This window comes from Podarcis tiliguerta (genome assembly GCF_965153285.1).
Source record: "Podarcis tiliguerta genome assembly, chromosome: 11".
Lineage (NCBI taxonomy): Eukaryota > Metazoa > Chordata > Lepidosauria > Squamata > Lacertidae > Podarcis > Podarcis tiliguerta.
The window spans coordinates 49,636,163-49,660,962 of record NC_139544.1 but is presented as its reverse complement, the minus strand read 5'-3'; the positions used below and the strand labels follow the sequence as shown (position 1 = coordinate 49,660,962).

The following is a 24,800-nucleotide window of genomic DNA, read 5'->3' as shown; positions in this document are numbered from 1 at the left end:
CACAGTTCAAGAAGGACACTGACAAACTGGAACGTGTCCAGAGGAGGGCAACCAAAATGGTCAAAGGCCTGGAAACGATGCCTTATGAGGAACTGCTAAGGGAGCTGGGCATGTTTAGCCTGGAGAAGAGGAGGTTGAGGGGTGATATGATAGCCATGTTCAAATATATAAAAGGATGTCACATAGAGGAGGGAGAAAGGTTGTTTTCTGCTGCTCCAGAGAAGCAGACACAGAGCAATGGATCCAACTACAAGAAAGCAGATTCCACCTAAACATTAGGAAGAACTTCCTGACAGTAAGAGCTGTTTGACAGTGGAATTTGCTGCCAAAGAGTGTGGTGGAGTCTCCTTCTTTGGAGGTCTTTAAGCAGAGGCTTGACAACCATATGTCAGGAGTGCTCTGATGGTGTTTCCTGCTTGGCAGGGGGTTGGACTCGATGGCCCTTGTGGTCTCTTCCAACTCTATGATTCTATGATTCTGCGCAGCACCATTCACTCCATAAGACGCACTCACATTTCCCCTTAATTTTTAGGAAGAAAAAAGTGTGTCTTATGGAGCGGAAAATACGGTATTTATGGCAGTGGTTCTAATTATGTGCCACAGGTTAGCCTTTCCCAAGCTGGCGCAGCTCTGATCAGCCTTAGCCAGAAAGACCAGTGACCAGGGATGCCAGCAATTGTCATCCAAAACATCTGAAGGGCACCAGGGTTGGGTAAAAGTGCTTCAGCTTATATGAACTTGAAATCATAAAATTGTAGAGTTGGAAGGAGTGAAGGAATCTTTCACCCAACGTGGGGCTTGAACCCACAGCCCTGGAATTAAGAGTCTACGTAGAATGTTGTGAACTGGCAGCATTCGTTCCAAGAGCTTTTCTGCTGTCGAAGGGGCAAGGATAAAAGCTTGCAAAACAAACTCTATAGACAAAAATATAGATAGGCAGGACAGTTTTCTAGGCAGCAGGAAAGAGATTAGTTACATATTCTCTCTTATCCCAATCTTCAAAGTGGTTTGCAACAAATTTGCATAACGGGGGTGGGGAGGGGGGAGCCTCAAAGTATATGAAGGCTTCTTCCTTAATCAGTCGTAAGCAGCAGAAATCTCCCCTTTACCTAAAGTTCTAATAAAACGTAACAGCACAAGGCTTGTGAATGTGACAGCCCTAATCAATCCTGCGGTCTGGCTGTTAGGCACAAATTCCTGAAACAAGCCATAGGATGGTGAAGTCTGTCAAAACAATGATAACTAAGTTGCAGCAGTGCTAATGTAGCTTTGCAGCGGTTCTCAACCTGTGAGTCCCCAGATGTTGTTGGACTACAACTCCCATCATCCCTGAGCTCTGGCCTTGCTAGCTAGGGGTGATGGGAGTTGTAGTTCAACAAAATCTGGGGACACACAGGTTGAGAAAGGCTGCTTTAGAGGGAAGGCTGTCTCTCAGTACTCCAGCACAGGAGTTGCCTGTGTATGGGCCTGACTCTGGCAACTCGAGGAACTGCTGGGGGACAATCTAAATGAGCCAACGGTTCAGCTCCAAATAAGGCAGATTCTTATGTCTGTGTAGCACATGGGTCAGCAAACTAAGGTTCGCAGGCCGGATCAGGCCCAGTTGCCTTCTAGATCTGGCCCATGGACTGACGGTCTGGAAATCCAGGAAGCCAGCGTAGCGCACATGCGCGATGGTTTTTGCGACTCAGCCAGGCTTGGGGGTCAAAAGTGAGGCGGGTGGCTGTTCAAGACAAGCCCCTTTTCCATCCATCGTGCGCGCGCAACAGTCTTTTCTTCCGGGGTGGGGAAGAGGGAAAAGGAGCCACAGTTTGGATTTCCACCATGTACCTGCAGGCAACTGACCTCAGGAAGGGCAGTTGCGGTGGCAGGGGGTCAAAGGCACCTCAGGAGCAACACCCGTCGGTGTCTGTGGTGGCGGTGCTCCCCGCCAGAGGAAGGGAGGAATGCCTGGGCAGCTGCACTCCAAAGCAGTTCTGCACTCTGCTGGGGAGGCCGCTCGTTAGCTACACGGTGTAAGCCATGGAAAGGGAAATACCCGCTGCCGCCTCATCTTCATAGAATCATAGAACCATAGAGTTGGAAGAGACCACAAGGGCCATCGAGTCCAACCCCCTGCCAAGCAGGAAACACCATCAGAGCACTCCTGACATATGGTTGTCAAGCCTCTGCTTAAAGACCTCCAAAGGAGGAGACTCCACCACACTCCTTGGCAGCAAATTCCACTGTCGAACAGCTCTTACTGTCAGGAAGTTCTTCCTAATGTTTAGGTGGAATCGTCTTTCTTGTAGTTTGGATCCATTGCTCCGTGTCCGCTTCTCTGGAGCAGCAGAAAACAACCTTTCTCCCAATCTTCCCTCACATGGGGAAAAGAGTGTTTTTGCTTGAGCGGCGCCGGCCTGACAGCGTGGCCAACGGCTTTTCCCTTCACCCACCCAGGGCTGACAGGAATAGCACATTTACCTCAGCCCCCCACCCCGCCTTACAAGAGAAATAATAACTGTCAATGCATAAAATGCAAAGGAAGCAGCGTGGGTGTATGGGGGAACACCCCCCCAAAAAAAAAATCACATTTGGGCAATGTTGGGGTTGGTCCTGGTAAGGGTTTTTACCAAAAATGTGGGTCATAATCATGGCAACATATAGTCCGGCCCCCCACAAGGTCTGAGGGACAGTGGACCGGCCCCCTGCTGAAAAAGTTTGCTGATCCCTGGTGTAGCACCTCTATTTCCTTGATGAAATGCGGGGACACGCTTACACATAGGTGCACCCTGCACACCAGAATCCATTGCTGCATTCTTCAAATGCATGCAAGGAGACATGCAAGTGGTCCAGTGAGATGCCCATGTGGTGAAGCCTCCCCAATGCGTCTCCAATGTTTGTGCACATGAGGCTTGTGTCTGGCCATATGCACATTCCCTGCTGTCTTTCATTAGGCACCTTTAGGCACCTGGCAGAAGTGTTCCTCTTTCACCAGGCCTTTGGCAGATTGACATCCAGTGCCCTCCAAACATGTGTTGGGGAGTTACAGTGGTACCTCGGGTTAAGAACTTAATTCGTTTTGGAGGTCCGTTCTTAACCTGAAACTGTTCTTAACCTGAAGCACCACTTTAGCCAATGGGACCTCCTGCTGCCGCTGCGCTGCTGCTGCACGATTTCTGTTCTCATCCTGAAGCAAAGTTCTTAACCTGAAGCACTATTTCTGGGTTAGCGGAATCTGTAACCTGAAGCGTATGTAACCTGAAGCGTATGTAACCCGAGGTACCACTGTATTGGGTTGTTTTTGTTTTTATTATGTGTTTGTGTTTTTATATTGAGATTTTATGTTGTAACCATCCTCAGGCCCATGGGTATAGGATGAGATACAAATTTTAAGCAGCCGCAGAAGAAGAAGAAGTAGTAGTAGTAGTACCGGCAAAGCAGGGAGAGCCTGGTTCAAGTCTCCATTCCGTTTCCCAGGCTAAACTACTCCATAGGGTTGTTGTTGAAAATAAACAAGAGGAGAGGAGAGTTAACGTATACCACCAGAAGTTCCTTGAAAGATAATAGGTAAAGGTAAAGGTACCCCTGACCATTAGGTCCAGTTGTGGCCAACTCTGGGGTTGTGGCGCTCATCTCGCTTTATTGGCCGAGGGAGCCGGCGTACAGCTTCCAGGTCATGTGGCCAGCATGACTAAGCCGCTTCTGGCGAACCAGAGCAGCGCACGGAAACGCCGTTTACCTTCCCGCCAGAGCGGTACCTATTTATCTACTTGCACTTTGACGTGCTTTCGAACTGCTAGGTTGGCAGGAGCAGGGACCGAGCAACGGGAGCTCACCCCGTCGTGGGGATTCGAACTGCTGACCTTCTGATCGGCAAGTCCTAGGCTCTGTGGTTTAACCCACAGCGCCACCCGCGCTTGAAAGAGAATAAGCAAGATACAAACTAATTTCCAGTATCGTGTGATAGATAAGATAATGAGCTGGAATGTGTTTGGCTCTCCCTTCAGCCACACGCTCATTGAATATCCTAAGGCCTCCCTCTCTTTCTTTCTCTCTCTTCCTCGGCTCTTTATATGTGATAAAAAGATCAAAATGCTGACCTACCTTACAGCCTTGCTGTAAGAATTATTGAGGGAAAATATGTGCGAGTGCTTCGAACATTGGGGAGAATTGCTCCATTTCTTTATGGCTTGTCACTCATTCCCCACATGCATGGGCATGGATTAAACCGAATGTCAGTTGCGCAGGCCCACACCTGAGGGTGCAACTTTCATGAAGTACAGTCCATTTCGGCTCTGTTCCGTTTTGTTTTTAGCGTTTGCATAAATTTCCTTCCTGGCGTTGCACTTGTTTAAGTAGCCTAGGAAACTCTAGGTATTCATTGTGGGTTAAGAGAGGGATCGCCGTAGGAATATAACTAGCTCTTTGAATCACGCCGTCTGCTAAGAGCCCTACACGGATATTCTCTCCACAGCCAGTTGACCCACTCGGCAGAAAGGTCAGCCTGCAGAATAGGTCAAAAGAACCCTCTGTGCGTCGAGGGAAGACACCATCATGCATATATTGCTTCCCGACATCTTAGCCTGAATCATCCCTGTGCCCTGCTTAATGTGTGCTGCAGAAGAAGCGAGGGGACTTCCCCTCAGCAGTGCATGAACAGAGCCAATCTTTAATTTCGTTTTTTAAGGAGGAGAGTATAGCGGGTGCGTGCGTGAGAGAGGGGTGTGGAGCATTCAGAACTCTGATGAGCTTGGAAGAGGAGCGTGTAGTGCTGCACAGAGCTCAGAATATCTTGCCCTGTCTTACTTGGTGCCAGACATCACCACCCCCAGTGACAACATTGGATAATTCACCCTGTTCCGTTGTGGGGTGCTGCTGGTGGTGGTTTTGCATTGCTCAAAAGAGATAATGATGGGCAGCTATGATCTCTCTTAGGGTAAGAGTTGGACACAGAAGGCCGTGGACTCTTTAACCAGCCAGAGGCCTAGTTATACAGGAACACTTGCATAGTTAGCTCTTCCAGCTTAATTTTATTTCAGAAAAGGAAATGGGGCTGATTCTGGCGGAACATGCCTGGGGGGCACACGTAGCCCCCGGAACGAGACAGACCTCTCCGGGAGTCTTCCTGATGAAGCGCAGCCCGGGATGTTCACAAATCAGTCCCAGTGCGCACCAACCTAGAAAGTAAACACTGACATGTCATGTAACAACCACACATCCAGCAACGGAGGAGTGAAATGCTAACAGATTCTTTCCATGGGAAAGTACTGTCATTGCACATCACAACTATTAGTTTGGTCTTCATAAGAGCAACCTCCCTTAGAAATCCGAAGTTATAATGGCCTTCAATCTATATCAGTCATAGGCAAACTCAGCCTTCCAGATGTTTTGGGGCTACAACTCCCATCATCCCTGACCACTGGTCCTGTTAGCTAGGGATGATGGGAGTTGTAGTCCCAGAACATCTGGAGGGCCGAGTTTGCCTATGCCTGATCTGTATGTTTGGTGTATATTTGAAATCCTTTTTTAATCCAAATGTTACTATAGTTGGTGCCGGCTGACTAATTTTGTATATCATGGTTCTTTTTCTTCTTTATAGACCATCCACGGCCATAAAGGAGCCATAACAGCCGTGGCTTTTGCTCCTGATGGACGCTATCTTGCCACTTACTCCAACACAGACAGTCACATTTCCTTCTGGCAGGTATGTTTCATGCGTGTGACACTTCTTTGTCTCATATTTGAGTAGGGCTGTTTTTCAAAACTGTTATATTCTGAGTCTGCCAGTCTCATAAGTGGGTACTGTAGACATAGTCTGAAGTTCCCCATTGTTTGCTATAAAAAAATAATAATCCCAGGGGTTTTAAAGCTTGCAGTCTGGGAAAACCTAGTGTTGCTTGGAAGCCTATCAGGTGTTCCCCAGTGAGAACATTAGTAATGGCAGATGAGGCTCCGTATCAGACAGGCAGCCTGCAAGGACCAATATTCCCTTCCAGTGTTACAGCCACAAGGGGATGTTGGATATTTTCAAGAGTACACTCTCAGTTCATGCAGTGCAGGGAGGAGGTTCAAAAGGCCTTTCAAGAGCTCTGCATGAACTTAGTACACCCTATAATATGTCTGAGAACCTTCTTCAATGCACACGGGTTCAATAGCACACAAGCAAGCGGTTCCTCAGCAGACAAGTCAGTAAAGAGAGCTTCTCAGACCTCTGTAATGAAACATCCAAAGTACACCACAACCATCAAATCCCAAGAATAAATACCAGGAAAGCCTCTTCTGTACCTCCAAGAATCAGCTGAGCCTCAGCCACTTGAGGGTTTTTTTTTTAAAGATACCTCAAAAGCTTTGCTTAGCTTCCACATGGAGAATATTCCATAACAGCTTGACAGCCAACGAACGTATCTCCTTTTGCCTCCTCAACTTTTGGTTGTGACACTCTGAATTGGATAAAACAAACTCCCCCTTTTTAATCCGGAAAATACAGGAACAGAGGCAATTCCATGGGAATGTGTAGTTTCCAAGTTAACAGTATTTATTTTTTAATATATATATATATATATTCCTTATTAAAGAAAACCAATTCAAACATGCTGTTAGCAAAATTGCCTGGTGCAGTCTTTCAATCCACCCTTTTGATCCAGAGCCGCTGTGTAAACAGAAAGTGTAAAGGTGTGGGGGTTCCCCATTCACCTCAACAGATGAGGCAGATTTGGGGGTCCACTAGAGCTGTGGTATGGTGGGTAGGTTCAGCCCAGGAAGCAACCATTGACCTGCAGCCTCCATCTGTCTCAGCAGAGAGGAGCCACGACACCCATGACACTGCTATTCCCTCATGTTTCCATTGCACCCATGGTAAAAAAATATTGTGAATGTTGAATGAGTCTCCTTTCCTGCAAGTAAGTTTGGGCACAGCCTGCCGGAAAGTTCTCCTGCACAACACTCCCTCCCCTTGAAATGAACAGGAGTTGCATAGTTGAGCAGGTCCTGTTCATTTGAGTGGTGTTCAAGAGTGACATCTTCCCGGTTGATGGTGTCTTTTGTTTAGAATTGCCGCCTACGTATGCAGATATCTGTGCAGGGGAAAAAGAGTGCTGGAGAAAGCTCTGACAGCAGAATGATTGCTTCCTTGCCTTGTAAAATTCCTGTAACTATCAGCTATTAGTATATATTTTTAATCTACCATGGCTTTCTGCATGTCATTCAATGATAACTGTATGTGTCATTAAAGAGTATTGAATTATTCTCCATCACCATACAGTGTGCGATTTCTGAAGCAGTGAATAAGAACCGTAAAAACGCTCTTCCATCACTTGCATATATTTAGTTGAGTTGCATGGGAAGATCTAGAAAGCAATCAGACGTATTGATTGAGATGTTTTACATGATCATCTAAGATTGCAGGGGGTGGCAGGGACAATATTCCTATACAGGCACGTGCTTCGACATATAAACTGCTCTGTTTAATTCCCACCCCACCCCTTGTTTCTTCCTTCCTTTCTTTTTTACAAAAAGACAGCTTTAACATAAAGAGTTAAGATGAGCCAACACGTTGCATTTTAAAATGTGACCTCGTCCACTAGTGATTCCTCCCCCACCCCCAGTGGTCTATTCAGTACTACTATTAATGCAGGAAAATCAGTAACATTAGTCATCTTAAAAGGGTTATTACTCAAGATGATTTAAATTGTGAAAATGTCAGTGGGGCTTGCATGCTCCCTGCTACAGATGCCATGATTTACACTCTCTGACACCATTCTGCTGCTGAGAAGGTCCAGGGAAAAAGTAATGGCTTCTATGTTGCGCTGATCAGAATTCAGAACATGGTATCGGCAATAGCACATCTTAAAAACGTCCTAGGATGTGCCAAGGTTTTCATATGTCAAAGTCTCAGACACGCAGCTGAGGCCATCTGCTCACCTGTTCTATGCAAAGTTTCTAATGGGTTTAGCAGATTGCACAGATACAGGGCTTTTGCTTTATTTCCTTGTTTTCAAAGAACATCGCGGGTGAAACAAAGCAATGCAAATTGACCAGTTATCATGTGAATTAGAAGCTCCAATATTTAAAGGTTTGTTCCCTTTATATTTTGCCCATGGAATGGAGGGAGCTATAAAGAAGCTGTTGCCTGTTATTGCTTTCCCCCCACCCCTAATCAAAATATATAGGGTCAAAAACGCAACTTTTTTTTTATTCAGGAAGCTGCAATCGGCAGAGAGGATTGTTTCCATCACTAGACTGTGCAGCTGCAACAGTTTAAAAATGCACACAGTCACAGAAGATGGTCTGAGCTCAATTAATATTGCAATTGCTCATCTTCAAAAACCAGCATTTTAAAATAAAGTTTGAGTCAGCAGTTCTCTCTGGAAATGGGGGGGGGGGGGTAGATTTTTCCAGCGAAATACTATTGACCCTGTCCGTTGTTAGGCATGGAGGTTCCAGGAAGTATATGCAGCTTCCCTGTATACAAAAAAAAACTTCCCTCTTTGCATCATTGCAGGGAGGTAGCTTTGCACTGAATTCATGATGCAGAACAAGTTGTGAAATTGCCACCGTTCCATTTTGGCTGCTGAGCTTTGCAAGAAAGGAAATTGGCATAGAACACAGGCAGGCTTTGGGTTTGTTCTCTTCCATACAGAAGTGTGTTTCTTTCAAGTTGTCACCAACATTTTCAAGTGTAAAATTCTAGATACATCTGTAAAATTGCCCTTAAAATGATGTAGTAAAGGTAAAGGGACCCCTGACCATTAGGTCCAGTCATGGCCGACTCTGGGGTTGCGGTGCTCATCTCGCTTTATTGGCCAAGGGAGCCAGCGCACAGCTTCCGGGTCATGGGCCAGCATGACTAAGCCGCTTCTGGCAAACCAGAGCAGCGCACGGAAACACCATTTACCTTCCCGCCGGAGCGGTACCTATTTATCTACTTGCACTTTGACGTGCTTTCGAACGGCTAGGTGGACAGGAGCAGGGACCGAGCAACGGGAGCTCACCCCGTTGCAGGGATTCGAACCGCCGACCTTCCAATCGGCAAGTCCTAGGCTCTGTGGTTTAACCCGCAGCGCCACACGGGAGATGTAATTAAGTAGCCCTTATGAACCTCTCTTTAAAAAAGCAAATATGAAGGATTGGCCATGTTTTTCATGGTACTCATAATGCAACTTCATCAGGGATGCTCACGAAGTTTTCATGGATTCTCAGTGGCTATTGGTTCAGAATGAATGGAACGAAACTCCACTTGAAGCCATATTGCTATCACCAGGAAGTATTATCAAACAACTTCTCTAAGCTCTGCACATTTTACACTGCTGTGCTCTCCATAAACAAATTTTTGGATTTCCATACTGATTGACTGGTCCTCTTTTTTTTATCCCCTAATGGCAGATGAACACCTCTCTTCTGGGAAGTATCGGGATGCTGAATTCTGCACCACAGCTCCGCTGCATTAAAACGTATCAGGTTCCCCCCGTCCAACCTGCATCGCCAGGCTCCCACAATGCCCTCAGACTGGCCAGGCTCATCTGGACTTCCAATCGCAATGTCATTCTCATGGCCCACGATGGCAAAGAGCACCGATTTGTGGTGTAGAGTCAGGCGTTCTGCTTTTCTTTCTTGCTCTCAATACAGTTCTGTTTGGAAACCCCCTGTAAATCTCATCTCCCTCATTGTGATCTTGACACCAGGTGGTCCACGCCAGGGTCCGCACCAGTAACGCAGTGAGATTGGCCAGGGGAAATTGCTTCCCTACAGCAGAAGCCTTGCTGTAGACTTAGAGGCACGCGTACCAAACTCAGCAGCCTGCAGCAGTTATGCCAGCATTGTAGGGTTTTCCCCTTTATCCGTAGGGAGAATAAGAACCATGAGAACGCAGCTGTGCTTCTTCGGGTTGCAACTGCTTCAGTAAGACTCTCTGGAAGATCTTTATTTTATTAAGTTAAAAGGAGGGGTGGGGAATCAAATCACAGCATTTAAACCGGGCTTAATCTAATCGCTTTGAGAGTGGCTGAAATGATTCACAGGGTTTTAAGTTAAAACTTTTCTTCTTCTTCCTTCGAAGTATTTAGAATCCTGATGTTTACTGAAAGTATGTTTGTTTACATGGATGCTCCTCCAGCTGTGCTCCTAGCCTAAAATGGGTGGTGGCAGAGAGGTGGGCTTGTAGCATCCACACACAGGTCTTCACATGCATTCTCATGGCACTTCTTGACTTACAGGACAGGGTCAGATGGCTCCCATGTGCATAGGAACTCCCCTGCGTCCACTAGAGATGCTGGTTCACAGCATTAAAGGTTTATTGTACCTGTCAGGCTCAGGATTTCACGGCAAAATATATGGGAAAGAGAATTTTCCACTTCCTTCAAACCGGCGACGCTTCCTTATATACATTCTTGATTGATTTGGAAATGATGGCGTGCTTTAATGAGCAAAGAGGCAATTTTATGTTTCATATGTCAGGGAAAAGAGAATAATATTGACTGTGGTGTTAATTTTTTTTATTTGAAAAAAATGAAAATTTGCAAGGTTACTGGAGAAAGAGGGTGGCTGTTAGCATTTCCTTTGCTGATAATATGGATATTTGTGTCCACGAGGGTTCGCTCTCCCAGATTTCTCTTGAACTGGACCCAACCAAAATATGACCCCAGTAAATTTTGTTCTGATGTCAGCTTAATCATGATGCAACACATTTTCAACATTTAGATTTCATTAAAGGACAGGGGTTTTAAGAGGTGGAAGTATTTGATGGAATGCCTCACTGGTCATTGGTGCAGGAAATTGCTACTATATTTTTAAACATTTTCAATAAGTGAGCATTGTACGATGTTCACATATCGCCTGTATTTATTACTGTGTGAATGCACCTGGAGTTTTGTTCCTAGTACAGCAGGGAAAACATTCTGGAGAATGTTTTATTTAAATGGTGGTGCATATAGACATGTGCTTTTCTAGCTTGCATTCTCTTTGCCTTAAATTCTGGGGAATATGCAGAGAGAATGCTCTTAGTGTCTGCTAACACATTCAACAGAAATTGAGCCTGTCAGATCCAAAAATAGATTTTGAATGAATAGATAAAAAAAATGATGACTTCTGAGTTGAAAAACTATTGAGTACATTCTTTTAAGCACTGCTTGCATGCAGTCCCCATGGATATGAATGAGAATTGCACAAGAGTAATCCAGTAGTCTTGCTCTCATCTCATATGTTTCAACGGGGCCTGTGCTGAAGCAGTTCCCAGTAGTTTGCATACATTGATTATTTTTTTTGTTAAACATCTCGGTGGTCTGTTCAATACACTGTACATGTAAGTAGGATTACACAGGCTGCAATCAACATATCTATCTACATGAGATTTTAAAAGCAGAGAAAGAAATTAAAGACCATTAGGAATGTTTATCGCATAGTTGTTGTGAGTTTATATCCTTTTTAACTATGGCAAAGCTTAAATGGAGTTTATCTAATGGTGGTGAAATTCTGTTGTGGATCTTCTGTGTTTTTGAAGTGAACTCATGCAATAGGTACCAGGATTTGGAAAAGGCAAGAAAGCGTACACAAAATATGTACGCTCTTTTCTACCGAATCAGAATGTTAGTATGACATAAACAGAAATGGACCATTTGTGCATTTCCCCTGGGGCATTCCAGAGTCATATTTACTTCTCTTACACAGACTTCTTTGTTGTTCGTCCATCCTTTTCCCTTTCCTTGTGGTGCCCATGATTCAAAGCTCCACAAGGCTCCCTTGCTCACATGGAGCTCTGCATGGAAGCTGCCTCGTCTCATGAGCAGTGGCTAAATGCTTCTTGCAAGCAGTGGGACTCGGTGCAAAGATTGCTCCCCATCACTGCAGAAAATGGAAGGAGCCTCTGCTTGCAGAAAGCTCCACAGACCCACTGTGATCAGAACTTTATATTACTATAAGCAGAGGGCTGATACCCAAAATGGCGCCTCTGTACAGAGTTCCTCTCCTCTCCCCTTCTTAATATGTTGCAACAACATCCATGTCCCGACATTGACATAGCCAGCCAAGGAAATACAAATGCACATAAGATTTACTTCAAACTACAAGGGGGGCATTCAGAACCCAAAAAGTGGCTGCTGATTTCACATGCCTGCAGCTTCTGTGTGTGTTGCAACATGGAGTTTCACTCTGGGTGTCTACCAGACCTGTTACATTATGCTGAATGAGAGCAAATCTGCCAAGTGGTGCTACACAATTTATGTTCATTTCAGTGGGACCTGTGTGAAGCCCCCACTTATTTATTTCAAGTGCAGAATGTGGAGCAACTGCACTGCCCCGTTTTTATTTTTATTTTAAATGCTTAACATGTATTTCCTAAATTCCAGCCGCTTTAAATAAAACCATGGAAAAACACGCTACATGCTTTTATCACTAGGAAGTAGTTCAGTGTTGTGAAAGATCTAAGAAAGAAGTTTAAATGCTGTACCTTCTTAAAATTATGTATTCTGCAGATATCTAACACGTGGTGCATTATGTCTATTTAAATTTTAAAAAGGGTACTTTTAAACCAATAGGGGAAGCTAGCCTGCAGAAAAAAAAGAGTAATTTAAACATGAGAATCAATATTTATGTGCTAGCAGCTACAACAATCCGCTAGGCTTTGAATGGGAACCCACATGACCCTCTCACTGAAATAAATGGAGACTGCTACAGCAGGCAGAGTTCAGTGGATTTTTGGCCTAGAAGTCTTAATTTCCCTCACACGCAAATCAGCGCTTGAGTGACTTTCTCAGGCCTCACTGCAAACTTCATCACGGCTTAGACCTTTCAGCACTGCAGTAAAATTTGTATTGTCATTCCAGTGTAAGCTTTTAGTGTTTTATTGATTTGTTTAGTACTGTATTTGGATTTGTCCTTGTAAATGTAGAGACGTACGTGGCTTCATTGGCAGTTTACAAGCAAAAGATGACATGATGAGACACCTGTATGAAAATGTTGTCATGACTAAAGTCGCGGTGTACGGTAACTGATTAAAATGTCTGCCTCAAGAAACGACTGGGCGATTCCACTTATTGGCTGCTGCATGTACCCAATGGCCCTGTGTAGATAATGTCTGTGAAATAAATGCTAAATTGGACCAGAGAGTGCTTTCCCTATATTACAATCATCACGTTGATTGCCACACTCAACAACGCCAGGCGGTTGCACTAAGCCTGGCTGGACGCGACAGTCATGTTATAGCTGCGTTTGGAAATATATACCACAATTGTAGTTTCAGCTACCCACGCTCTAAAACACCGAGAAATTAGCAGTAGTAATGTTATAACATTCTGTGGGCACTGTGACCCTCAGTTAGCGATGTGAAACGAGGATAGGGAAACGCAAAATATTGTAATGTCATGACACTTAAGATGTTCGGGAGGGAGAACATGTGAAGTATTTCACAGGACAGCCATTTTTAGCATCAGACACTGTGCTTACCATATTACCTAGTTTGGCCCTTAGTTTTGTGTATGTGTGTAGAGAGAAACAGTCTGTGTTTTGGTATCTGGGACATTTCATTTTGGTAGGTGGAGACTCCGCTTCAGAAAGATCCGATTTATTCATAAGGCAAAAGGAATTAGGGAAGGTAATCAATGGGGGAAATACTCAGGCTTGTTATTTTAATTTTAGGGATGATGTGATTACATCCAGAAAGGAAGACAGGAATTTAATTAGTACCCTCCATAGTACAGGAAAATCGGAGGTCTTTTTGTCTTCTCCCCCTCTCCCGAGAAATTGAACCAAGTTATTTGCCAAGACATTAAGACAAGGGCAGCTTCCCACTGGGAACGCAGCAGGATGTGCTGTGTCTCCTTCATCCAGCAGTTTTTCACTTGGATCTACATACCTGTGGTATCACTAGGCTAATTATTCTTCAGAGAGGATCATAACCAATAATTAATTCGGTCCTTTGGGTTGGTGGGGGGGGGGGTTCCCTTGGAAAAGCAGAAGAGTATGGATTGAGGTGGTCATTATGTAACAGAGGGGAGGGTGGGAGACGTCAGATAACCACAAGCCTTCATAATTGCGACAATTCAAGAACCTCTTGATTCTCAAGGTGTGTTCCTCTGTTACAATAATTGATGGCTTAAATATTTTTTTTTCCTATAGGTAGAATCTGCTCAGTAACTGTTCTGTTGCTGATCACATAAACTGATCAAACGCAGAAAGGGCACGACATTAATAGGAAGGTAAAGCCAGGCAGTGCTGGATGAACTTTCACCTTTCACCTCTTCAGCTGACAGACAGAGCCGAGTGTTGAAAAAAATCAATACTTAGGAGCCAGGAGGGAAATATTTCCAACCTCTAACTAGAGAATGTATTTTGACAAGGCCAAGATAATCCAAGCTGCAGAGGAGAAAGAGAAAAGAAGACTCATTTTTAAAGCTTGACACTTCAAGGTGTTTTTGTACAATGGTTTAGAGAAAGCATCGATAACGTACAAATACCAAAGGTCAAAAAAGAAAAGCAGGGGAGAATTTCAGAAATTACATGCATTGTCTTTCTCTCTATTTGCTTTACCAAATAACAAGATTGCAGCCAAGCTTTGATTACCAGATACATGTACACGGACATTAAAGAATTATGTGATTCCATGAATTCTCCCCATTTGTGGGGAGTGGCACGAGTGGGGGATTAAAGGCATCGGTGTTCTGCCTGCAGCAATTCCATTGTGTAGCACGTCTGCCTCCGCTCTCTGCTGTATCCTGGCACTTCCTTGCAGTAATTGCTTATAATATTATCTAGTGAGTTGTTGAGCATCCTCTTTGTGAAATGGGAGCTACTGTCACATATACTGTATGTACCAAAGCAGATGGGAACTGCTGGAGCCCATTCTGCATGCATGCTGACCACTGCCAGAACTAGAAGTGTGAACAGACCCAACACTGACACACACTGTGTAAGAATTCTGTGTGCCTATATCAGACTCCCGCACATTAAGCCATCACCTAGCTTTGCAGTCATCAAGTGATGAATATTCACGTGTGAGACAGACCTTAGATTAGATCTCTCAAATTCTGCGTCCAGAGATTGCCGTTGTTGTTGTTGTTGTTGTTGTTGTTGTTGTTGTTGTTGTTGTTGTTGTTGTTACCCCAAGACAGTAAGTTGGCTAGTTTATTTACCTAGCTATTTATTTCATAAAATTTATACAGTGCTTGATGGTAAAAAAACAAAACAACAACACCCTCAAAGCAGGTTACAAAAGATAAAACAGTCAAATTCAGAAAAAAATACAGCCATGCTGGTCTTGCAAAAAGATAAGCTTCACCTGGGCAGCTCAGTCCCTGTGTACGTCTGGGTTCAATGGAATTCCCCCCAAGTGAGCGTACCTGGGATTGCAGCTTTGAGGTCTTACCATGAAGTTACAACTTGGGGTTTCCAACCACGGCCTGGTTCACACCCTAGGCAGTCTCCTTGATATCACTAGCCCAGTGGAGTTCATGTTGGAACCATCAACATCTGTATGGCAGCTGCAATCACATAAGGTACAGAGGCAGCAATTCATGTTAGGGGTGTCTCCATGCAATCCTCACCAAGTCCAGCAGTCTATATAGTCTTGATGGAAAGCCATTGTTGTGTCATGCTCACTATGGCAGCAGCTACTGTACTAGAGCAACACTTCCATGGCTTTTCAATGCACATGCAATTGTTCACTGTTACCTGTTGCAAGGTAATCTAGGAAGCTGCCTTATACTCATTGGTCCATCTCACACAACATTGTCTACAGCAGCAGTGGCTCTCCAGAGTCTTTGCTGAGTCAACTCAGAGATGCCAGGGATTGACGCTTGAACTTTCTGCATCCATGTTCTGTACCATTAATAACCTTATGGCTGTTTCTCAAAATTATATGAGAGTAGCCCATTCAAATCCAGTAAAACAGATAAATGCCCCCTCCATTAGCATAACCACAGTCTCTGGAAGCCAGCCAATATTGTGAAAAGTAAGCATGTACCCATTGATCATCTGTGATCAGTTGGCATGTCCAAAGGAAAGAGTCTTTTCAGCCATGACTCCACATCTCTAGAACACATTGCCACCAGCCCTGTGACAGGCTCCATGATTTCTGGTGTTCGGAAAAGTTCTGAAAGAACCCCATGTTTTCATTTGTTATTATCCTGAGTGTGTTTAGGCTTGATGACGACGTATTATTATTGAAGGCTTATAATGATTATTTTGTTCCTGCATTTGTTTTGTTTTTTGTGTTAGAAGCTACCTCAAGAGGGGTTTTAAAGGTGACCTAAAATATTTCTAAATAAATGGGAGAATGTTATTATTGCCATAAAGGTGCCTTTGAAAATACTAGAAGACAGATCCCTGCCCCAGAAGGCTTACAGTCCTGAAATTCAGTGGAGTGGAGAATTCAACAAAAGGAAGGCAAAGATATATAGGCAAGGGAGATGATGGCTGCTGATTGATCATTTATTTAAAATTTGTTGCTGTTTTGACATTTTCCATGTTAAGCTTGCGGACTGCTTTGAAGACCTTTTTTGAAAAAAACAAACAAACACAAAATATTAAAGGCCTGCCCAGTAGCACTGAGATCAGAATTTTGGGATAGCACAACAAAGGAGACAGCTGGAGATTTTTCTTCCTGCCGTTTCCTCTCCTCCCTCCCACCTCCACCACCCATTTATCAGAAGTAGTTGCAGGGGATTTTCTGTGCACACCCAGAGAAAAGGCTGAAATAACGGCAAAAAAAGAAGACAAATAAGAGGTTGAGAATAGGAGTGACGCATTCTTAGCAACAGGAGAGGCGTCTCTCCAAACTGTAGCACAGCAATGAATCTGAACTGGTGCAAATTGCTTAATGGCTATGGCCACCTACTGGCTAATTACTTCAATATCACAGATGATCCTTCACTTGTAAGCTCTGCAACCTCCACTCGGAAAAAGATACCTGCGATGAGAGAGGGGCACTTGAGATCTATAGGGAAAATATTATTACAGGAAATTACAACTGTCTGCTCTTTTGTTGCAGGAAAGAGGGCTTCTGAGCATTACAGGGTTTCTAACCGTCAGCACAATGGTGTTTTTCTGATAGTGTTTCTCCCCCCCCCCCCCAAGCATAGTACCTGCTCCTTGTCTCGAGGTCTTGCAAATTATACATTCCCTGTATGTTTTAATTGAGCGTCATCTTCAAGGTACGCCACTCGTAAGTGGAAGCAAGTTCTGTTTCGAAATGCAGAGGTTTAGCTGCGAGTATAAGCAAAACAGCAAGTATTGATCGAATATTTTTGCCGAGCCTCTAATAATGGTGCTCTTATTATTGTTAGTGTTTTATACGCTGCATATTTCTTAGGAGACGCAGCCGCTCCTGGTAGTTTACTGAAAAGCCAGTTCGAGAGAACAAATTCATTCTTATCCTTTCAAGGGGGTGGTGGGGGTGGGGTTTAAATCCTCGCTGTTAGAGGAGCATCCGTGCAGCCCAATCCTTTGCATTAGCCCTATCGCCGGGTAACTTCACTGAAACTCACTGGGCATCACTCCTGCTTCTAGCCCTCATGGTTGAGAACAAAACCTTTCATGAGGTATAAAGTAAGCTCCTCTAAAGGCTGTGACACTAGAGGGCGCTCTGGGTGGGGTTTCCAGCAGCCAAGGAGAACGGTGGGTGTTCTTTAAAATTATACACACATGCTGTGTTTGTTCTTTAGAATTATACACACCACTGCTGTGCTGTGATTTTTGTTTTTGTTTACTTTTAGAAAAATCGGTGCAGAAAGAATTTCAGTGGGAAGAAGTTCTCACAGAAAAGCAAAATTAGCAGATGCGCTGATGTCAGGGGCTCGGTAACCCAGTTTTTCCAGCTTCTCACACCTCAAGGAAAGCCCAAGAAAAAGCATGATGGGAGCCAGTGTGGTGTAGTGGTTAAGAGCGGTAGACTCGTAATCTGGTGAACCAGGTTCGCGTCTCCGCTCCTCCACATGCAGCTGCTGGGTGACCTTGGGCTAGTCACACTTCTCTGAAGTCTCTCAGCCCCACTCACCTCACAGAGTGTTTGTAGTGGGGAAGGAAGGGGAAGGAGATTGTTAGCCACTTTGAGACTCCTTCGGGTAGTGATAAAGCGGGATATTAAATCCAAACTCTTCTTCCCTCCTCCCACTGGGGTTGCCACAATCCATCAGAGCTTGGGGCAGCTGTTCCTTGCTTCCTTCACTAGCAGACCACCCTTGGTCTTTCCTTCAGACTCAAGAAGCCCTGCTCATTTTGGTGGTAGAAACGTCAGTCAACTACTCTCCACCCATTTCTTTGTTGACCCTCAAGAGAAGGCTCATGCCATCTTCAGGTCTCTCCCATCCATCCTTCCTCCTCTCGCGCTTTCCGAAACAATATCTCACCCGAAACACACAACTAGCCAGCCTTCGAAAATTCTTGCTTCTCTGAAATTTGCAATGCAGTTCTTCAAGGAACGTGCACAAAAAATTGTGTGCTAGGATACAGCATGTGCCTAAAAATGTATATATTAGTGAAAGTGGTGCACAAAAATACATGTTAGTGGAAATGGCTTAAACTGTGGAATTTGCTTCTGCAAGATGTAGTGATGGTCATCAATTCTGATGGCTTTGAAAGAGTGTTAGGCAAATGTATAGAGGATAAGACTATCTGTGGCTACTGGCCATGATGGATGTGTACTATCTCCACCAATGGAGGAAATTTCCCTTGATATTTCCGTTCCTGAGTGCTGTCACACTCAGATCTTGCTTTCAGGCTTCCTGTTGACATCTTTTTAGCCACTGTGAAGACAGGAAACATGATTAGATGAGCCTTTGGTCTGATCCAACACGGTCTGATTACAGTGGTGTCTGATTACACCACTGAAGAAAACCAGAACAGTTGATTGATATCATCATCATCATCACCACCACCATCATCAACATTGGCATACCACCCTTCAGCCGTAGATCTCAGGACTGTTCACAAAATAAAAAGATAAAAACACACACTACATCATCATCATCATCATCATACCCTCCCACTCCCACAAACACATTTAAAAGGGCACCAGATGTTAATCAGCCAAAGGCTTGATTTGAAGAGGAAAGCTTTCACTTAGTGCCTAAATGAAGGCACCAGCCGAACATCCCTGGGGAGAGCATTCCACAAATGAGCCACTGCAGAAAAGGCCCATTCTCATGCTGCCATCCTCTGAACCTCTGGCAGAGGAGGCACATGAAAAAGGGTGTCAGAAGATGATCTCAGGGTCCAGGTTTATTCACATGGAGAGAGGTGGTCCAGCACTTGGGATTGGGCCCAGAAACTAATTGGCAGCCTGTGCAATTGGGCCAGGAACAGTGTGATATGCTCAAACCGTCCTGCGCCGGTGAGCAACCTGGCCACCAAATTTTGCACCAGCTGAAGTTTCCGTACCGTCTTCAGAGGCAGCCCTATGTATAATATATAACGTGTTGCAATAATCTAACCCAGAGGTTATCAGAGCATAGACAACACTAGTTAGGCTAGATAGGGCACAGCTGGAGCCCTGGCCGAAGCTGATGGAATTTCTTATACGTGACTATGTGTTTGATGAAGGAAATGTTGATTTGCTCAGAAGACCACCAATAATTGTGGATACTGCATGTTGGTTTTAGTTTTTGTGCTCATAAAATATGGATTCTTAAGTCCTTCTGTAATTGGTACTTTGCATTTGTTAACAAGCTGGGATAAATAATGGTCTGTTTGCGCTTAATAGACTATTCCCTTGGTGCTGGGAATTGCAGTCCTTGGGGTGGGGATGATGAGCAGATGTTTTCTCTCAGCATCTGCCTGTCAATCTACTATTCCCACAATTCTTTAGAAGAAGGTATGGCAAAGTGGTTGAAATCTAATCTACCTGTAACGCGGACCCATCGAAACTTGGCCATTCAACCTTTTAGGACTGAACTACATGCAGCCTAGTCAGCTCAAGAATTGGGGCAGACTGGGGTACCAGTGTCAGGCAGTGAGTCTTTAGGTCAGGGATGGGAATCTGTGGTTCTCCAGCTGCTGTTGGAATATAGCTTCCGTCCTCCTTATTCACTGGCCATGAAGGTGGGAATTGAGGGAATTGGACTCCAACAACATCAAAACAGCCCCCAGATTCTCAGTCCTTGCTTTAACCCTTTGCCCTTGTTGATGTTGTTATTTGACGATGGTGGTGGTGATTTAATTTTTAAAAATCAACTATGCAAGGGTAAAATGAATGGCAAATATCATCCTGTTTTGACCTTTAAATAGCTGGGTTTGAATGTTTGTGTGTGCCTACGTATAGAGGAAAGAGACAGGCCATAGGGAATGTAAAAAGGTAAAGCAAAGCAAACCCAAATAAATTGAAAAAAAGTTTTTTTGGGGGGTGGGGTGTAAAATGTTTCTTCCAAAGATATATTGCAATTAATTTCATTGGAGTTTCACTTCAAAGGTTCCGAAAGACTGTCTGGACAGCAATCGCAGCTGGTGTTTGCACTGCAGCTATATAAAAATTTTGAGCTTAGTTTGTACACTAAATTAAGTGAGGCTAGTCCTGCAACCTCCTTATGCGCGCGCGCGCACACACACACACACACACACACACGGAGATGCATCATCCCTGGCTTAGAAGTGATGTCAAATGTCTTTATTTCTCTCTGTGTGTATTATAAGCCCATTTCTTTTTCTGAAAGCCGAGCAATGCAGCTGCCAAATGCACTGGGATGTTGCTGTGCAACCCATGCTCTTGTCTGTCCTGATTTCCAGGGTTCCCCCCTTTGTAAAATAGGCCCCGCGTTTCTGGCTAGGGCAAAGGGGAAGAAGGGGAGTTTGACGAACAGCCAGAGGCTTCAAGGGTAACGCATTGAACAGGAGCGATGCCTCCACCCAAGGAAAAGGCCTTTGAAGAGGCAGCTTCATAGGACACCTTCCCTGATCCCTGATGTCGGCGGATTAAAAATTAATCTGCTATGAAAAATTAAAAGGTGAAACTTTCCTCTGGAGTGGCTCAGCAGCTCGGCTCTCTCTCTCTCTCTTGCCGGCAGTTGATTGTATATTAATGGGAAGACTGAAGGAAAGAACTGATCATTCTAAATGAAAATACAGATTTGTGTAAAAATCTGGATTGATTTTTCTTAATGTCAAATGAGAATTGATATAATTGGAGGCATTCCCCTCTGCCTTCTCCATTGGAAGGATGATGTTTATATTTTTAAGAGCTTAATGTGGCGGTGCTGCTGGGGAGGTGCATCCAGTTTTGCCACTTGAGGTTTAAACACGAAGGGCCGCTTAGCCCTGCCCCCCCCCACCACTGCTGCCGCCACTACTTACCTGTTCCTGTCGCTGCCACCTGCTCATATCCACTGCCTGGTGGAGAAGCGGCACTCTCACCAGTGCTGATTTTGGGTGAAATATTGCCCCAAATGGATGCAATCTTTTTCTTATTACAGTGGTACCTCGGGTTAAGTACTTAATTCGTTCCGGAGGTCCGTACTTAACCTGAAACTGTTCTTAACCTGAAGCACCGCTTTAGTTAATGGTGCCTTCTGCTGCTGCTGCACCACTGGAGCACGATTTCTTAACCTGAAGCACTATTTCTGGGTTAGCGGAGTCTGTAACTTGAAGTGTATGCAACCTGAAGCGTATGTAACCTGAGGTACCACTGTATTATTATTATTATTAGTAGTAGTAGTAGTATGGATTTTCTTGATTTACAAAAGTGTTTGCAATGTCTCTTTCTCATATTTTTTTTCCTTGTTACATTTTTACAAATGAGTTTCATTTGTTGAGACATTAGGAAGAAAAGCAGGAAAGAGGTGGAGGGTGGTGGGTGGTGGTGAGGTGGCGATGTTTCTATTTTACTTACTATATGTAGGGTTTGGTGTCAGTGTTGCTTGTGCAGGTTCTTTGCTGTTCACTTGTGTTCCTTTGGTGGTGAGAGAGGTTGGGGTTGGCCTTGTTGTTGTTGTTTAGTTGTGTCCAACTCTTCGTGACCCCCTGGACCAGAGCACGCCAGGCACTCCTGTCTTCCACTGCCTCCCGCAGTTTGGTCAAACTCATGCTGGTAGCTTCGACAACACTGTCCAACCATCTCGTCCTCTGTCGTCCCCTTCTCCTTGTGCCCTCCATCTTTCCCAACATCAGGGTCTTTTCCAGGGAGTCTTCTCTTCTCATGAGGTGGCCAAAGTACTGGAGCCTCAGCTTCAGGATCTGTCCTTCCAGTGAGCACTCAGGACTGATTTCCTTAAGAATGGATAAGTTTGATCTTCTTGCAGTCCATGGGACTCTCAAGAGTCTCCTCCAACACCATAATTCTTCGGCAATCAGCCTTCTTTATGGTCGAGCTCTCACTTCCATACATCACTACAGGGAAAACCATATCTTTAACTATACGGGCCTTTGTTGGCAAGGTGATGTCTCTGCTTTTTAAGATGCTGCCTAGGTTTGTCTAGGATTGGCCTAGGGTGTGGTTATTCATTTGTGGTTGGCTGTGGTGGTCTTTGTTTTCATGTGTGAGCGGGGTAGTTGGGTGTTTTGGATCAGGTTAGCCATATAGATTTGTATGCTGTTGGTGGATTTTTGTCGTTGTCTTGTTGGGTTGTGTATGTGATAAAGGGGAGCCATACCGGGGTGAAGGTGTCTTCTTCTATTTGTCCCGGTGTCAGTTTTAGTTTATTGGTTAATTTTTCTAGTAGGGCTGTTTCCCAAATGGATGCAATCTTGCCCCAAATTGGCACTGATGGCTGCTGCGTGTCTCCGTTGCTGGCAGAGGTGGGCAGGGAATTCCGGGCTGCTCCTGCCCCCTGAAGCAGTGGCCTTACCCTAACCATGGGGGAGGGGACAGTGCTCTTGCATTTGGTTCCTGCTTATGGGTTTCAGACAGGCATCCAGATGGCCACTTTGAGAAGAGGATGCTGGACTTGATGGGATGTAGGCCTGATCCAAGAGACTCTTCTTAGGCACATTTCTTGCCCGGGAGCTGATGAAGAGGGCAAATGCATTGTCTGTAATGTTAACGCTCCCTGTCCTAAACTTGTGTGCCTTGTTTTAATCCATTAAAAATAAATAAATCTCAAGGTACTTCTGCTCTGTTAGGATTGAGGGACGTGATCTCGGAGGAGGTCTCTCAATACGGATGGCAAATCAGTAAAATCTGAGTGATGGGATGACATTAAAACAATATATTGATAAAGTTGGTATCCTGGCCCCTCAGTGTCCTGGCTAATGCAGCAAAACAGCTATCTTTAGAAATGCTTATACTCATAATTACACAACGGCAGGACAAATTAGTCCAGGAAAACGTGCATGAAATACAGTAAGCCGATTCTGCTCTGCAATGCAAGACCAGTGGTGGTGGTAACATTATAGAAATGGCTGATTTTGACTTACTGGAAGGCCTTAAGAGATAACCCGGCCATAGCTGTCAACTTTTCCCTTTTCTTGCAAGGAATCCTATTCAGAATAAGGGAATTTCCCTTAAAAAAAGGAAAACGTTGACAGCTATGAACCGGGCAGGGTCGACCATCTAAAAGCATCCCCCCCACACACACACTCCAAAATAAAATTTAAAAAGAAGCAAGGGTATAACTGTCTTCAATCTGTACATCCCAAACTGTGCAGGGGCAAACTAATGTGCTGTGAGTTCAATTGGACTGAATCCCATGTAAGTGTGTAGATGATGGCTGCCTTAATTATTCCCAGGTGAGACAGCAAAAGGAGGCTGCTTTGTACCCGGTCAGATGGTTTGCCCAATTAGCCTAGTATTAGCCTACTAACTGGAAGGGACTCTCCAGTGACTCAGGCAGAGATTCTTCCTGCCACCTGCTGCCTGACCCTTTTAGCTGGAGATGCCACAGAGCGAGCATGGGAAAGAGGCAGAAATTAGTGATTCATGCAGGAACATGGGTGGTGTTTATTTGCATGTTCTAAACCCGCCTTCCCCAGATTGGAGCACAATGTCTCTCATTCCAAAACAGAACAGCCAATGGACAGGGATAGTGTGTTTGTAGAGCCACAAAAATAATCCAGGGGTGTTGGAGCAACTCCCCCTATGAAAAAAGGTTCAGGGTTCCTGCGCAGGGCCATGCTAATCTTCTATAATCTTTACAGAATATATCAAAACTGAATGTGAGGAGCAACTAACGCTTGTTGGCTTTCAAGAAGCTTTGTGAAAAAGACTGACAGAAATGTTGCTTAAAAGAAGGGTTAAGACTAAGAGATATAATGTGCAATACAAATGTAAGAAATGTGAGACGTAGTGAGATTATGGAGAATTTTCAGATAGGCTGATGGAAGTCAAAAAAATGTTTATGTCAAAACAAATGTTAAATTTGGAAAAAAAGGTTTATTGGAAAGTGAATAAAAATTATTTATAAAAAAAAAAAAGAAAAAAGGTTCAGGGTTCCTTAGTTTAGAGGGCAGGCAAGTAAGGGGAGACATGATAGAGGTGTGTAAGATTCTGCATGGTGTGGAGAAAGCAGACACAGAAAAGTTTGTTTTTTCCCCATTGTACAAAAGTCTGGGGCTATCCAAGGAAGTTGAATGATGGAAGACCAAAAAAAAAGGACTTATTTGCACAGAGTGTGATAAATTACAGTGGTTCCTCAGGTTACAGATGCTTCAGGTTACAGACTCCACTAACCCAGAAATAGTGTTTCAGGTTAAGAACTTTGCTTCAGGATGAGAACAGAAATCGTGCTCCGGCGGCGCGGCAGCAGCAGGAGGCCCCATTAGCTAAAGTGGTGCTTCAGGTTAAGAACAGTTTCAGGTTAAGAACGGACCTCTGGAACGAATTCAGTACATAACCAGAGGTACCACTGTATAGAATTCATTCCCACAAAAGGCAGCAATGGCCACCAGCTTTGGGTCTAAAACAGGATGAG

At 44.4% G+C, this 24,800-nt stretch overlaps 1 protein-coding gene across 5 annotated transcripts in view; it reads left to right on the top strand.

Moving 5' to 3' along the window:
• Nucleotides 1-13,072, top strand: part of WDR7 (WD repeat domain 7) — a 221,697-nt gene extending 208,625 nt beyond the window's left edge. For all 5 annotated transcript variants that reach the window (XM_083402630.1, XM_083402629.1, XM_083402633.1 and 2 more), the window contains 2 exons: nt 5,582-5,686; nt 9,364-13,072. In XM_083402630.1, coding sequence (XP_083258756.1) covers nt 5,582-5,686; nt 9,364-9,567 — 309 coding nt within the window. In that variant the 3' untranslated portion in view covers nt 9,568-13,072. The remainder of the gene's footprint in view (nt 1-5,581; nt 5,687-9,363) is intronic.
• Nucleotides 13,073-24,800: the final 11,728 nt, after the last annotated feature.